The sequence below is a fragment of the Musa acuminata genome, chromosome BXJ2-3 (genome assembly GCF_036884655.1).
Source record: "Musa acuminata AAA Group cultivar baxijiao chromosome BXJ2-3, Cavendish_Baxijiao_AAA, whole genome shotgun sequence".
NCBI classification, from domain to species: Eukaryota; Viridiplantae; Streptophyta; class Magnoliopsida; order Zingiberales; family Musaceae; genus Musa; species Musa acuminata.
The window spans coordinates 6,250,581-6,264,587 of NC_088340.1; the positions used below are offsets into that span (position 1 = coordinate 6,250,581).

Below are 14,007 nucleotides of genomic sequence, written 5' to 3' on the forward strand. Positions count from 1 at the left end.
TGCGGCGAGGCACAAAGAAGAAGCTTTTATAGGTCAGAAGCCGAAATAATAAACTGAACCGGATTCGGTCCAACCTTGTAAACCGCAATTGACAGTGTACCGAACCGGACCGGTAGGCCGATTTCTTCTTGTATCCCCCGACTTATTCTAATTCGCTAAAGTCAAATTAGAAGACACATAAAAAAAGGAAAATAATTACTCAAATCAGATTTAAAATGAGTTTGAACAGTTGAAATGGTTAAAGTAGATAAAAAAAAACGATAAGAGTGCTTTTTATATCTGTAATTAGATTATACGATGTGAGATCTAAGAGGATATAACTCAAAACCATGTAGTAATATTTAATATGTAAGGTTTAAAATATTTGTTTGATGATAACATATTAAATTTATTTATTAAGCGTTGAGAGTTGAAAATCTAATTCGATAAATTTTGAAGAAGAAAGTAAGTAATACATTATCTTTATCAAGTTGATTTTATGATATTTAATTTTTTTAATTTAAATAAGCCAATGATAGAGATAGAGAGTATAACTAAAATGGATGGTTTTGGAGGAACCTTTATAATTTAACCAAGTTACCTTTTTTTTGTTAAAAAAATGATGTTTTTTCTTTCTTTTTTTTGTATTGTGTAGTTAAATAGAGTTTGCATCGAGGGTTGAAGCTCTTCTTAGATCGCCTTTTTTGGAACATGTAACTAGGGATGATAAAGAGAATGGGACATAATGGGTTCCACTCAAATTCTTCCACTACATTACTTAAACTAAGAGAATAAATATATTAATTATTTTAATTAAATTTAAAATATAATTAGTAAAATAATTAAATAAATATTTTTGGGTGATAGATTATTTTTGTGTATCAATAAGTAGATTTGGATTTTTTTTAATTGCAAATTTTTTTAGATTTTATATTTTTGATTAGGCTATATAAAAAATATAATGAGATCGATTCACCTTTAAACACGGATCCTAAATAATTTTGGTTATAGGTTACTTGAGAAAGATATCGAGATAACCGAACAGACTGGTATGTTGTATACATGTCTATATGATGGATATAGCTAGTCTCATAGCTGCTCGTGTTAGGACATTAAGGATACAATACAAGTGCTCATTGGGGAATGAGTTCATCAATTGATCCGCTTACGGAATGTTGAATGGTTAATGATGCCTTATTATCAGATATCAATTCCGTAGTCCCAGTGGTATATCTGGTCCTTAGACTTGAGACACCAAGAATGTCATGTATGAGTGCTGCACTCTTTGATACCAGACTTATATGTTTGGATATCACAAATCTAGCACAACCGGTCATCGGGAGTGGTAGTCAACCTTACGAGGGCTATTGAGTGTCGATAGAGAATCATCCACTCTCGGTGTCATAAGAGGAATGTCTCATATGTTCTTGCTTAGACAAATCTTTGGCCAGGGTCATTCGGATTGACAGAGAAAAAGTTCTTTAAGAGAATCTGATTAGAGTGAGACTCGAGTAAAAACCGTCTAGGTCTGAAAGCATTATACCCGGTATACAGTCTCTGAGATATTAGATGGATGAGGAACTATAGGTACACGATAACTGAGGATAGACAAATCCAATGGATTGGATTCCCTTGTATCGTTTGGGGACTACGACGTAGTGGCCCAGTACGTTTGTAGCCGATGAGTCAAGTGAATTATTATGGAGATAATAATTCACTAAGCGAGAAGGAGTTCTGACAAGTATGACTCACGGCTAGTTCGATATTAGGCCTAGAAGGTCACACACATATGGTAAGCATTGCGATGAGTAGAGATTCGAATATGAGATATCCGTTGGAGCCCCTATCTTATTGGATATCCAATAAACCCATAAATTATTGGATATCCAATAAGCCCCTAAATTATTGGATCATATGGATGAGATCCAATAATTTAAGAGGCTTGGGTAGTTTGATGAAGATCCAATACCCAATAGAGAAGGATCCATTATGGTTAAGTTGACAGGGGACTTTTATAAATAGGAGGATTTCAATAGTTTATAGGCTAAAGTCTTTGCTTCTTCTCATATTCTCCTCCCCCTCTCTACCTCAAAGCAGGCTTATAGTTTTGAAGAGCATCATTGCAGCTCTATTGTATGGATCACCGCTAAAGAGGAGGGCGCTTGATCTCATTCACCCTCTCCTAAAGATCTGTAGGGATTCAGGGATATACGACCTCCCTAGGTAACATAATCTATCTCACACGTGGTTTTCTATTTCGTGGATTTTTGCGCATCAATCTTCGCACGATGACAAATATATATTTGAGAATTAGGAATTTTATTTTCTATTCTTCCGTTGCACATGTGATGTCACCCCCAAGATTTTCCAACATGGGCTCTCTTTCTAAAGTTATCTACCTATGCGTGAATCTTTTTAATAAGTAAAACCCATATAATTATATATCGACAAAGTTAGGTCATCTCATCAAGTAATCCAAAGATATTTTGGTAATATATTTTTATGATTTCATTTATTTGTTATATATGTTATGACAAAAATAACATGATTACTCCATTAGTACTATTGCATGGGGTTTGATACTTCTTCTCTAAACGGTGAAGCTACATGATCAACACATGACCGATTTAATATCGAATAAACAGTATGATAAACAAGCATAATAGCCCAATATTAATTAACAATAATTTCAACCGACGTAACAAATAGATATAATGATTCAACATCAATAAAGACTGATTATGATTAGTTCTATTACCAAATAAACTAGATCCCCCCAAATGCTTATTATAAAAGAGATTGAACAATAAGTCTAACTTGTTTAACTAAATTATTGACTTAAGTATCATAGGAGTTTTTCATGAATACCTTAAAGTAGTTTTGCATGTTTGAGATGTTTGATTGGATGAGCTCCATCTTGAGATAGGCTCGAATGATCTAAGTCAGCTTCTAGCTCAAACAGTCTAAAAATTAGTATAATAACTTGGTGCTAGAATAAGGGCTTAGTACATCTCAAAGAAATCTCATAGCTCCGTGTCAAGTAAACCTTAAAAGATTTTGAATCTTCCGAACCTACGGACTGACTCCGATAGCCACAAATGCTCTTTTGCCTCACACTATAAAGTTGAATGCTTGTTTAGCTGAATTAAATCACACTATAAAGTTGAGGAGTTAACATTACCTCTTACATTAAAAATAATATATATTACCGCTTACATGCCTAATTAGTGCGCAATAGTGTGGATCCCACCATACAGGGGTAACTTAGCCCAAGTAGCTTTTGCCATGTCCATCTTGCAAGTCCACCATGGCATGCTCTCTCTCTCTCTCTCTATCTCTCTCTCTCTCTCTCTCTATAAAGGCTCCTGTCAATACAAAATCTGAGACATCGATATATGTATCCTTGATACCTGCAGGCAGAGAAATTGCTTGTGTGAAAGGACTGTTAAAAAGAAAAATTCAATCTGATAGAATTCAAGTAAGTTGAGGCTATAATTTACGAGAAATGGCATGCATTGCAAATGCACCAAATATATACGTCTAAAATGAATACCTTAAAGCTGAGGATCAAAGGCAAAGAGACTTCTCTGCTCCTCTGTTGGATTTGCCAACCACCGGCAGAAGATCCATGTGGCCGCAATAACCGACGATACAGAGAGCAATGCCAGAGAACCAAAATGTCGAACATTGGCAGCAATGATTGCAACAGCTAACATTACGAGCTCTGCAAGGCTCGCAATGGACATCTCCGTTATTCCTACGAGGTTAGCTTTTGCAGCAGGAACTCCAGTTTGAAGGATCTGAATGCTCGCGATGCTATATGACATATGGCCCAATCTTGACAGTACCTGCAACCGTGAAGAAAGACACTGTTATTTGGAGCTTGGGTCACTGTGTTGGTTACAAGGTCTAATCTAAGTCTGTCATTGTTCATGCTTCTTCATTATGGTGTAGGAATGGAAGAGTTGGATCTCCGTCCTTACAATTAAAGATAGGAAGAGATGTAGAGGTCCTGGCATGGATATTGAACCACTCCAACAAACGGCAACAGCTATGGTGAGAAGCAGGGACTGGAGTATCAACCCAGCTGCTCCTGCCTGATACATGTAGTGTGTCATCAAGATCAGGGATTTTGACAAGAAGATATAAGGAATTTAATAGCTATGGTTCGATAGAGACGAACCTTCAAAATGCCAAGCTTTCTGACTAAATTTGCAGATATGAATGTTGCACCGACACCCATGAGAGCTGATAATCCACCAAATGCACCGATGACTGATGGAGCAATTCCTATTAAACAAGGAAAAAGTTTCGACTATTGAGAAAGTACACAACCATAGAGACAATAAGCATTTATTTCCAACTGTTGAGGAATCAGGTAAAGGCACCACAGTGAGGTGTAAAAATTTTGGATGATCAAGCTCAATTTTGATCTTAAACTGTATCCAGCACCTTGGAGAGAATAGAAGAAATGATAATTACTAGATGCAACAAAGCTTACATAATTCACACATAATAACCAACATCCACAGAAAAGATCCACTGTTATGAACATAATAGTAAAGGTTGCTAAAGGGAAACAAACTATGCAAACTCAAAATAATACAAGCTTCCATTGGAAAATACAAGAGAAGTACCAAACACAACTATTGAGAGAGATTTATCAAATATTAGCTTATTATTTGAAAGCCATTCCAAGTAACCATCAACCAGATAGAGAAACCACAAAGGCTAAGAGAGTAACCATATACCTTACAACACTATAACAAGAGTATCCAATGATTCAACATTCTCTTTTTATTTATTCCTAAGTTTCAATTTGCAGTAAGAAGGGACATGCATAAGTAAACAGTAGCAATGTCACAGATTGCCATTTGGACTACATTGGAGCATACTGTTCATAACTTCTTGGTTCACCAGGGAACTGTAATGAACTTCTGCTGTGGTGAGGGTGTTCATACACCTTAAATATGGTTGGCCTGATTGGTACATATTGTACACAAAATATATTTCCTTGTAACTTTCTAAAATAGAGCATCTACAGGTTACCTGATAACTTTTAAATGGCAGAGAAAACCTTCATTCCTCGTTTAAAGCAACAAAAGAGATGGTTTCACTCAAAGCCAAAAAAAATTAGTTAACAGGAAAGAAACCTATACTACCACTTCAGAAGTAGAGGCCAATGTCTTCAGGGAATTATTTTCAAGTTTTCATGGACTTGGAAAAGGCAAGAGGGGATACAGTTAAGATGTGGAACTGAGCATGAAGTGTTAACCAGAGAGCTAAATGAAAATATTCAGAAGGGTTTTCCGATTAGGACAACACAATACAATAATGTTAAAAACATTGGAAGTTTGATAATCTTGAAAGAATTTGGATGCAGAATGCAAGCCAAAGCCAGTGGAAGGCAGTGGCATCTTCCTGTACTGTGTTCGTTGCACCTCAGATTATAATGGATCATGTTGTACTAAGTTTCACCATATCATATGATAGGAATACATTGCAACTGAGCTTGAAGTCTTAACTAACACCAATATTTTATGTTAGCAGTAAGTCTCTGAACAAGGCAATTCTGAGCAATACAGTTAATCCACATGACCAAAAAAATATAGTAGTACGAAGTTCCCAGAAAGGCAATATATAATTAAATGTGGAACTGGATCTGTCACTGAAAATTTTGCATGTTGAGAATTGTTGACGTACCATGATGTATCAGGAATGCAGTCATCATTGCACCTGGAGCAAGAGCAATATTCAAACAAAGGAGAACATATGCCACACTAGCTGGAAGAACTGGTTGATGCTTATATTCCATCCATCCATATCTTATGGCAGTCAGTCCAATTTCAACTGAAAAGTTTCAAAAGGATTAGCTTACCTTATTAAGATTTCAGGAGAAATACAAAATTCTACAAGGTAGAATTTTCACCTATCTTTCTCAAATCGAGCAAAGTAAAAGCTGTCAAAGGCTTGTCACAAGTTTGAGGAGACATGGAGCGATCAAGAACTCCACTGGAAAGTCTATTGATTAGCTGACCCAGTACAATCTGCAAAAAGAAAGATTAGTGTGGAAAACCAGAAGAGATACGGATAGTAAGATGTCTTGTGAAAAGATAAAAGCCTACCAGAACAGGTAGTGTGAATAGAGTCAGTGCACATGAAAGTTTAATGCATGTTGCAAGTTTATACTTAGACAAAAGAAAGCCAAAAAGCGAAGCACCAGCTACCTGCACCAACAATATATAAGGACATAAAATAGACAAATTACTTGGAAGAACTTTGCAACTACCAATAAAGCACACAACCTATATTTTTTGTCCTAAAGAATTCTAATTACATGCACATTTAGATGAAGCTTTCTATGCATCAATATGTTGCCAATGAAAATAATATGCAAAAGCATCATCAAAAAGTTCCATAAATAATCAATTCTAATTGTCTGAAAAGTCTTTTTTTCCTTTTTTGACTAGAATGTCTGATTCAGCGAATTGCTCAGAATAATGGATACTCATAAAAAAGATAGAGACAAAATTATCATGAAAATTTTCAATGGTTAAATAATTTAGCCACAGACGATCATCATATAGTGAAAAATTTTGACTGCAATGCATCCAGACCGACAAACAGCAGAAAAGATTTAGTAATTAGGTTATTATCTGTCAAAAGGAACATACTGAGGTGGAGTGAATATACCATGCTAGTCTGTTAAGTGTTCCTCTACTACACCGTCATGTGTGCCTATGCAGCCTTGGCAATTTAATTGGTGTGTGCTAGTCAGCACAGAGCAATAATACTATCACCAAGGAACAGTAAGGTATGATACGAAATGGCAACACATCGTTTTTTTTTTTTTTATGTCTGTTGTTCTCTGAACCATGGTATAACATAATGATTTCAAATAACACAATGGAACCAAAAAATTCAAAAATGATACCTCACAAAGAAGATCAACTCGACTATTAATAGCATTGGCTTGTGCTAGCGCAATCGGTCTATTTGTGCCTGCTAACTTCACAAAATGAAGAACTCATTAGAAAATGGTCAAATCACATACCAACAAGGACATCAACAAAGGAATCAAGCAGCATTACCAGCACAATCCAATCACGTTCCATGGTGACCCCCAGTGCCAAGCTTGCTAGCCTTTCAGTTGCTGTGGCAGCCAGCAGTACAAGAAACCAGGGTTGAAGAAGCAAAGATGACACAGAAGAATGACGAACCGTATCTAGTGCATACATGATCATTGCAGCTGAAAGCAGCTGGCCAACTGTCTGGGAAAATATACAGACTAACCAATTTGAGGAGCCAGAAAGGGTCAACTAGTTCTTCTTAGATGCAATGAGTAAAAAAAAAAATGATGTTACATACCTGAATAAGATTCAAACAGTGATATGAAGGAATTCTAGGTAAAGAATCCATAAAAATTCCAATCAAAGGACCTCCACCTAGGATTGCAAACTGCATTCAACAGTTGCAACAACATTACATTTCCAAGCTTCAAAATTAAATCAAGATTTTTTGTGAAAAAAAAAATCAATTGTCCTTACCTTAGAGAAGAAACTAACAACAGCTACAGGCAATAGACTTGGATGAAGCATCGCAACAGCAGCAGGCCAAGTGAAATTCCAGACATGTTCCGATAAATTCCCAGCTAAGAAACTGGCATATAAAGCTATCAAAGATATATAGAATTATGTAAGCTAAATGACTGAACACATAATAAATACAGTGCAATCTGCTGGTGATCTGTGAAAAGAACATTATGGTGTTCAAGGTTTTAAATACAGGTCCAACAATGGTTACAACTACTTATTGGACTGGTATGGGACTGGTCTACTGGACCATATACTAGCCTGTGTTGCCTGATATCATTGAATAAAATAATAAAACTCAATGTGAACTGTATATGTACAGGAATCAAGCTAAAGTTTATGATACCTGTATTTATGATTTTGGTCAAGTTAAGTAATTAGAAATTTTAGGAAGTTTGGGAGGAAAAGTAATTTCTTAAAGGTAAGGTAACTCTTCACATCATCTCTTTTCTCTGTGTTTATAGAACATGAAAGAGAAACTTTCTTATTTTGCTATTGTATTCTGGAAGAACACACCACCCTCATGAAGAAAGAACCTCTAGACACCAGTCCCATCATGAGTCCCAGTATCATGATCTGTTGTTTTTTGTTTCCATGGTTTTTGAAAGCAGAAAATTTAGCTTCCAGATGTCCAGATGTTACTATAGAAACAAAGATTAATTTTATTTAGAAAGAAAAGAAACACGCTGGACATGTTTCTTTCCTTTATCTTTGATTTTTCTTTCCAAAACAAGAAAAGAAAAAGGGAAAAGATGCCCAATTAGGGTTGAGTTTGGTAACTGAACCTGCATGAAATGCCATCTCCTATAGAAACCAAGGAATATTTGTTCAGAACTTGCATGGGAACAAACAGCTCTGACTTAAAACCTAGGGAGAGCCAAGAAACAACTTCAAGATTTTGGGCATCAAGATAACCTTTGAAGTTATAACAAGATATAGGATGCATGTAACTAACATGTGAAAAGCACACTTAATATATATGTATATATATATGTATATATATATATGTATGTATATATGTATGTATGTATATATATATATGTATGTATGTATGTATGTATATATATATATGTATGTATGTATGTATGTATATATATATATATGTATGTATGTATGTATATATATATATATATGTATATATATATATATGTATATATATATGTATATATATATATATGTATATATATATATATGTATATATATATATAAGCTAAAAAAAGGAAAACAATAAATTGATAACATAATGGACTTTAAATAGGACAAACCATACACAAAAAGGACCCAGTGTTACTCTCTCGTATAACATTAAATTCACCATGATTGGGAGATATTGGTTCAAAGATCAGCAATCAGTTACAATGAGTCAATGACAAATAGAAGTATGAAAAACCCACCATGAGCAATGATGAACTATTATCAACAAATAGAAAGAGTGTCAGATTAATGTTAGGGAGCACAATTGGCTCAAACTGGTCCTCCATAAAAGAAACCATAAACACATGACCAGTTTAAACTTGGCTAAAAAATTTAAGCCAATGGGTCATGGGCCCTTGTGAGTTATATGTCCCTTTTCTGTTCATCATATGTGACAATATCTTCTTATGAGGACTTGATCCAGCTTCCTCGTGTTAGTCAGCTTCCTCGTGTTAATATCTTCTGACTCGTCACCTTTCCCTTTTGGTTCTCAGTACTGGTTCTTGGTGTGCTGTTGTGGCTCCTGACTTTACTTGCCATGGTACTTGCTCATTGTGCCATTTTGCTCTTGGCTTGTCTACCACACTCACGATTGCACTAGCATTACTTTAACTTGCTCGATATCATTTGATTGACTAAACCAAACTGTTGACTCTGATACCACTTCTTAGAGAGGGGATTGGGACCAAATTGGTCTGTCAGCAGAAGTCCCAGACTCACAAGAGGACTCCAACTTGATGCAATAAATTGTCAATGGATGATGTTCCTCAGATGTTCTATATTTCTTTACATCACATTTGAGTATCTATAATGAATTTACAATTCAGCCATGGAGTTTAGCAAGTTGTGGATGAAAGAAAATAGTTTTGTGGATGAAAGAAAATAGTTTTAATGCAGTTTTAAATAATCAGAGGAATTTGAATAGGTACATAAGGCTTTAGAAGAAGCATCCCAGAGTCTCAAAAACCATCATTGAAATGTAATCCATATAACATGGTTACAGAATGAAGAATTGAGTTTACCTACTAAGCCAGCAGGGTGAACTGGAGTTGCCGCAAGAGCATCTTGTTCCTCCTTTGAGAGAACCTGAAGTAGGGAATTTTGATTTTTATTAGTGCCTTATTTCAGACTAGTCAATCTAAAATTAGTGTCCCATTGAGATTTTACTCCAGAAGTAATAAGAACATAAATTCTCATATCAAGAATGCAAGTAATAGAACAGAGTGAGACCGTACCGGCAGTGTTGTGAGAAGACCAGTTTTATAGGTTTCTTCGGTAAGAAATTGTAACTCAGAACTAAGGATATCTGATGATAGATGTACAAATGGCGTAGAGCAACTGGATGGGAGGGGTGAAGGATCTCCCATGGCCACATCATTTGTTGCAACATCGGTAAAATCAACTTCAGAATTCGCCACATAGCATTGAGAGGTGAAGCTGCCCAACCTGAAATGAACAGAGAAAAATAAGCAACTAAGATGAGTAATTTCCTGGAAATCAGGGTAATTAAAGTAGACGATCTTTTCTTAAATTAAGGGCAAAGGCATGCTTTTGCATAAACTAAGTTCCTAGTATCATCTCCTGTTCTAAGGAGTGAATATCTAAACACATCTGAATTAGGATTTGAGGATATAAACAATGGCACCCATCCATCATCGATATATTTAGGTAAATGAATTATATACTAGAAGGAGATTGCTGTAAGGTGAATATACTAAGCAACTGTGGCATCAGGAAGAAGACTAGATGGACTAGTCGTCCGGTCACTTTTTGGGAAGGCTTTGGTATTGATGTGTCATTATGGAGGTAGTCTGTGTTGAATATTTTTTGGGTTTTTTGGTTCATGAACAGCTGATTCTAACATTTTGCTGCTTTTTGGAGTATGGATATGACATTAATGTTAACTGATATTACTTGAAACATCAATAGATAAAGGCCAGTCAATCCATCATAACTTGCAATTCTTGTAGCAGCGGGCATTGATGTTCCATAATAGCAGATAACAAAACCTTCAGATTTCGAACGTCATTACATTTACTTCAAACCGAAATTTTGACTCAATTTACGGTCGGTGACCAATTCTTTCAAGAACCAAAACCAGAGCAATCAAATTCTAACCATTGCGCTACAAACAGCACAATGCGAGACCGATAACTCATAGTTTTGGGCAAAGATGGCACTACTAACCAAAAAGAATGAGGAAAAATCGCAGTTTGTTCTCCTTAATTAGAGGACAAGGAAACTAAAAAGTGAATCCATTTGAGGCGGATAAAAAGCAGCATCACCTGCAACACGCGGCGAATCCCAGCGGCCGCAGCAGGCGAAGCAAGAGAATACGACGTTGAGAAAGGTAGAGAGGTCATTACATCTACTTCAGACCGAAATTTCGATACAATTTACGGTAACCACTTCTTTCAAGAACCAAAACCAGAGCAATCAAATTCTAACCATGGCGCTACAAATAGCACAATGCGTGACCGATAACTCATAGTTTTGGGCAAAGATGGCACTACAAACCAAAAAGAATGAGGAAAAATCGCAGTTTGTTCTCCTTAATTAGAGGACAAGGAAACTAAAAAGTGAATCCATTTGAGGCAGATAAAAAGCAGCATCACCTGCAACGGGCAGCGAGTCCCGGCGGCCGCAGCGGGTGAAGCGACAGAATACGACGTCGAGAAAGGTAAAGAGGCGTGAAGCGGAGGAGAGACGAAGGCGCCGATGGCCGAACCGAGACGCTGAAGAGCCTCATATCGAACACTTCACAGCACTCGTCCTCGTTTTGTGTGGGCATATATATATGTATATACATGTGGATTTGGTTATCTCAATTCGGACGAGGGTGGGAAGTAGATCGGCTCCTTTAGTCATTGGAGGACCGTCCGATGGAGATCGTGCGGCTGATGAGGGGAGCTCAGGGTTATGGCTGTGATGTGGTGTGAAGGCCCACTGTGGATCAGATATGGGTTGATGAATGAGTCCAAGTGGAAGCATTTGTGTCTCAATTGCAACCAATTGCTATGTGTGTCTTTGGAAATTTTGAGTATTAATTACAACTCTCTTCAATATCCACGAATGGGTCAACAGAAAAGTTATTTCAGGGATAGCATACTAATCCTCCTTAAGATATTAAGGTTCCACTCCTCGATTGATGCTTAACCAAGTATTATTACATGGTCAGTTGGATTAACTCTAAGTAAAAACATGATCTGTTTACAGAACATTACATAGATTTACTTTCTTGGATGCCAAATCAACCTCCTACCATTGCATGTTCTGTCATCCATCTTAGTGCATAATGTTTAACATGCACGCAAGCTGTTCAATGGCATCTTTGTGCTCAATGTCTGAATAGGATTCTTTATCTGTTTGGAATCACATACGTGTACTTCATGAAAAGAGATGAAAGCAGCATCCATCAAAGTGAGTAATTGTTAGCAAGAAACAACATCATCTTCTTAGATTGGTCTATACTTATCATCAATATATGCCAATAGCACAGCAGTTCTTGTTGTCAAGTGAGAGTACTCGAAACAGTTCATGCAAATCCATGGTGTCTAATCTCCAAGCCGTAAACTGTTTCTGCCTTGGCACTTGAGAGAAGTGCCTCTTCCTCTTCAAAATCTTCAGCTTTCAGTAATAACACAGTAGTACAGTGATCGTCAAATGCTGAAAGTGTTTTGGGGTCTCCTTCGTAGCTACATCAGTACATGCAGTCGCCATCATTCACAGGCGACCTCTAAACACTGCATGCCTTCCAGCTTTTGATCTTAGCAACGAAAGCTGTCGTCCTCGTCTCCGTTTGTGACTGCGTTATCTCGGACGCGCTTCATGTTCTCTCGTGCTACTACTGATGATAGGAAGCAATCAAAAGCCATGCCTTGTCGCATTGGAGGAAAGGAATGGGAGCATGGGAGACTGGTCTGAGACATCGACCAGTTAAGAGGTTGAGAGCTACAAGGAAGGGAGGAAGGAGATGGCCTAAACGGGGGATTCCGGGCATGGGAGGAGATGAGAACAGTGGGATGGAAGCATGGAAAGGAGAGGGTGATATGACAGCTAAAAGCGGACGTTCCATGTTGCGTTGCAGGGATTGGATCATCAATGATGTACGGCTGTAGATAAGGTTGCATTATTGGCGGGTGGGTCATCCGCCCACGTGCGCTTGACGTAGATGGAAAGGACCAGTAACTTTATATATATATATATATATATATATATATATATATATATATATATATATATATATATATATATATATATAGATATAGAGGCGTGTGTTTGTCACAGACATGGCACAATCGAACCCACATGGGAGTGGCGATCCGTCGCAATAGAATGAAAATAAAAGGGAAATAAATATTATAAATCATACATTAGATATCAATTAAAGTATTTGGATTATACCATTTGATAAGAAATATTCCAGCATCAATCATGAGTCGTTGACAACCACTATGGAACTAACACAGAACACAACCAGACATCCATCTTATATATAAGCAAGCTAACGTGGTGCACTTCCGATCGATTACACATCGCACGAAATTATACGAGCCGACGTCATTCCACAAAATTATACGAGCCGACGTCATTCCACAAGAACTTAAACGGATCGACCCATGTCACAAGGAACATATGGGTTGCAGTTATTATCAATCATTAATCGTTTGCATATGTATAAACAATGATTTTTTATCCTAGGAGAGGGGTCGATTCTCTACTTACTAACTTAAGCATTGAAGGAATCAAGTCGGGAATCCCCCATTCCCTCCCTCATACATCGACTTGTTATATAGGATCTTAGCGTAGATTGAGTGTGAAACGACTCTACTTCGGGGCGTTCTTAAAGGCTCGATCATAATCTCTGGGCCATCCTCTCTAGCTCGATCTCGCTCCCCCATCCATCTCTCCCTCGAGGAACTACTTGGACAACCTTGCGCTTTCGAAACTGCATCAGGTCGTATCAACTCCTATGTCACGATATAAAAAAATATATAATGTCACTAGAGAGATAATGATGAAATATTATATAATATTATATCTTAAATCATTTATGTATGTTTTGTGAGTTTGAAATAGGATGTTAGCTAATTTGATTAGTCAATATTTTGACTATTGATAATAAGTTTAAGGATATAATTTCATCCTCACTATATTCTATTGTAAAAAAAATCATCCATCTAATATGCGAATAAGATAATAAAAAAAATGATATATATATATATATATATATATATATATA

At 36.7% G+C, this 14,007-nt stretch overlaps 1 protein-coding gene across 5 annotated transcripts; it reads right to left on the reverse strand.

Annotated features, from left to right (window-relative positions):
* Positions 1-3,098: 3,098 nt before the first annotated feature.
* On the reverse strand, positions 3,099-11,522 carry LOC103977663 (solute carrier family 40 member 2, chloroplastic-like). 5 transcript variants are annotated; one of them, XM_065098619.1, is made up of 15 exons: positions 11,381-11,522; positions 10,001-10,211; positions 9,788-9,851; positions 8,357-8,438; positions 7,527-7,638; positions 7,348-7,437; positions 7,071-7,250; positions 6,914-6,988; positions 6,105-6,206; positions 5,909-6,026; positions 5,683-5,829; positions 4,163-4,269; positions 3,963-4,076; positions 3,533-3,827; positions 3,099-3,389 (listed from the first exon to the last, which is right to left on the reverse strand). In XM_065098619.1, exons 1-14 carry the CDS (start codon positions 11,512-11,514, stop codon positions 3,534-3,536), a joined length of 1,830 nt encoding a protein of 609 aa, XP_064954691.1. In that variant the 5' UTR covers positions 11,515-11,522; the 3' UTR covers positions 3,099-3,389; position 3,533. The 5 variants fall into 5 exon arrangements, with proteins under 5 accessions (XP_064954691.1, XP_064954694.1, XP_009391515.3 ...); XM_065098622.1 differs by lacking the exon at positions 11,381-11,522 and adding an exon at positions 11,051-11,204; XM_009393240.3 differs by lacking the exon at positions 8,357-8,438 and having other exon boundaries at positions 7,527-7,651.
* Positions 11,523-14,007: the final 2,485 nt, after the last annotated feature.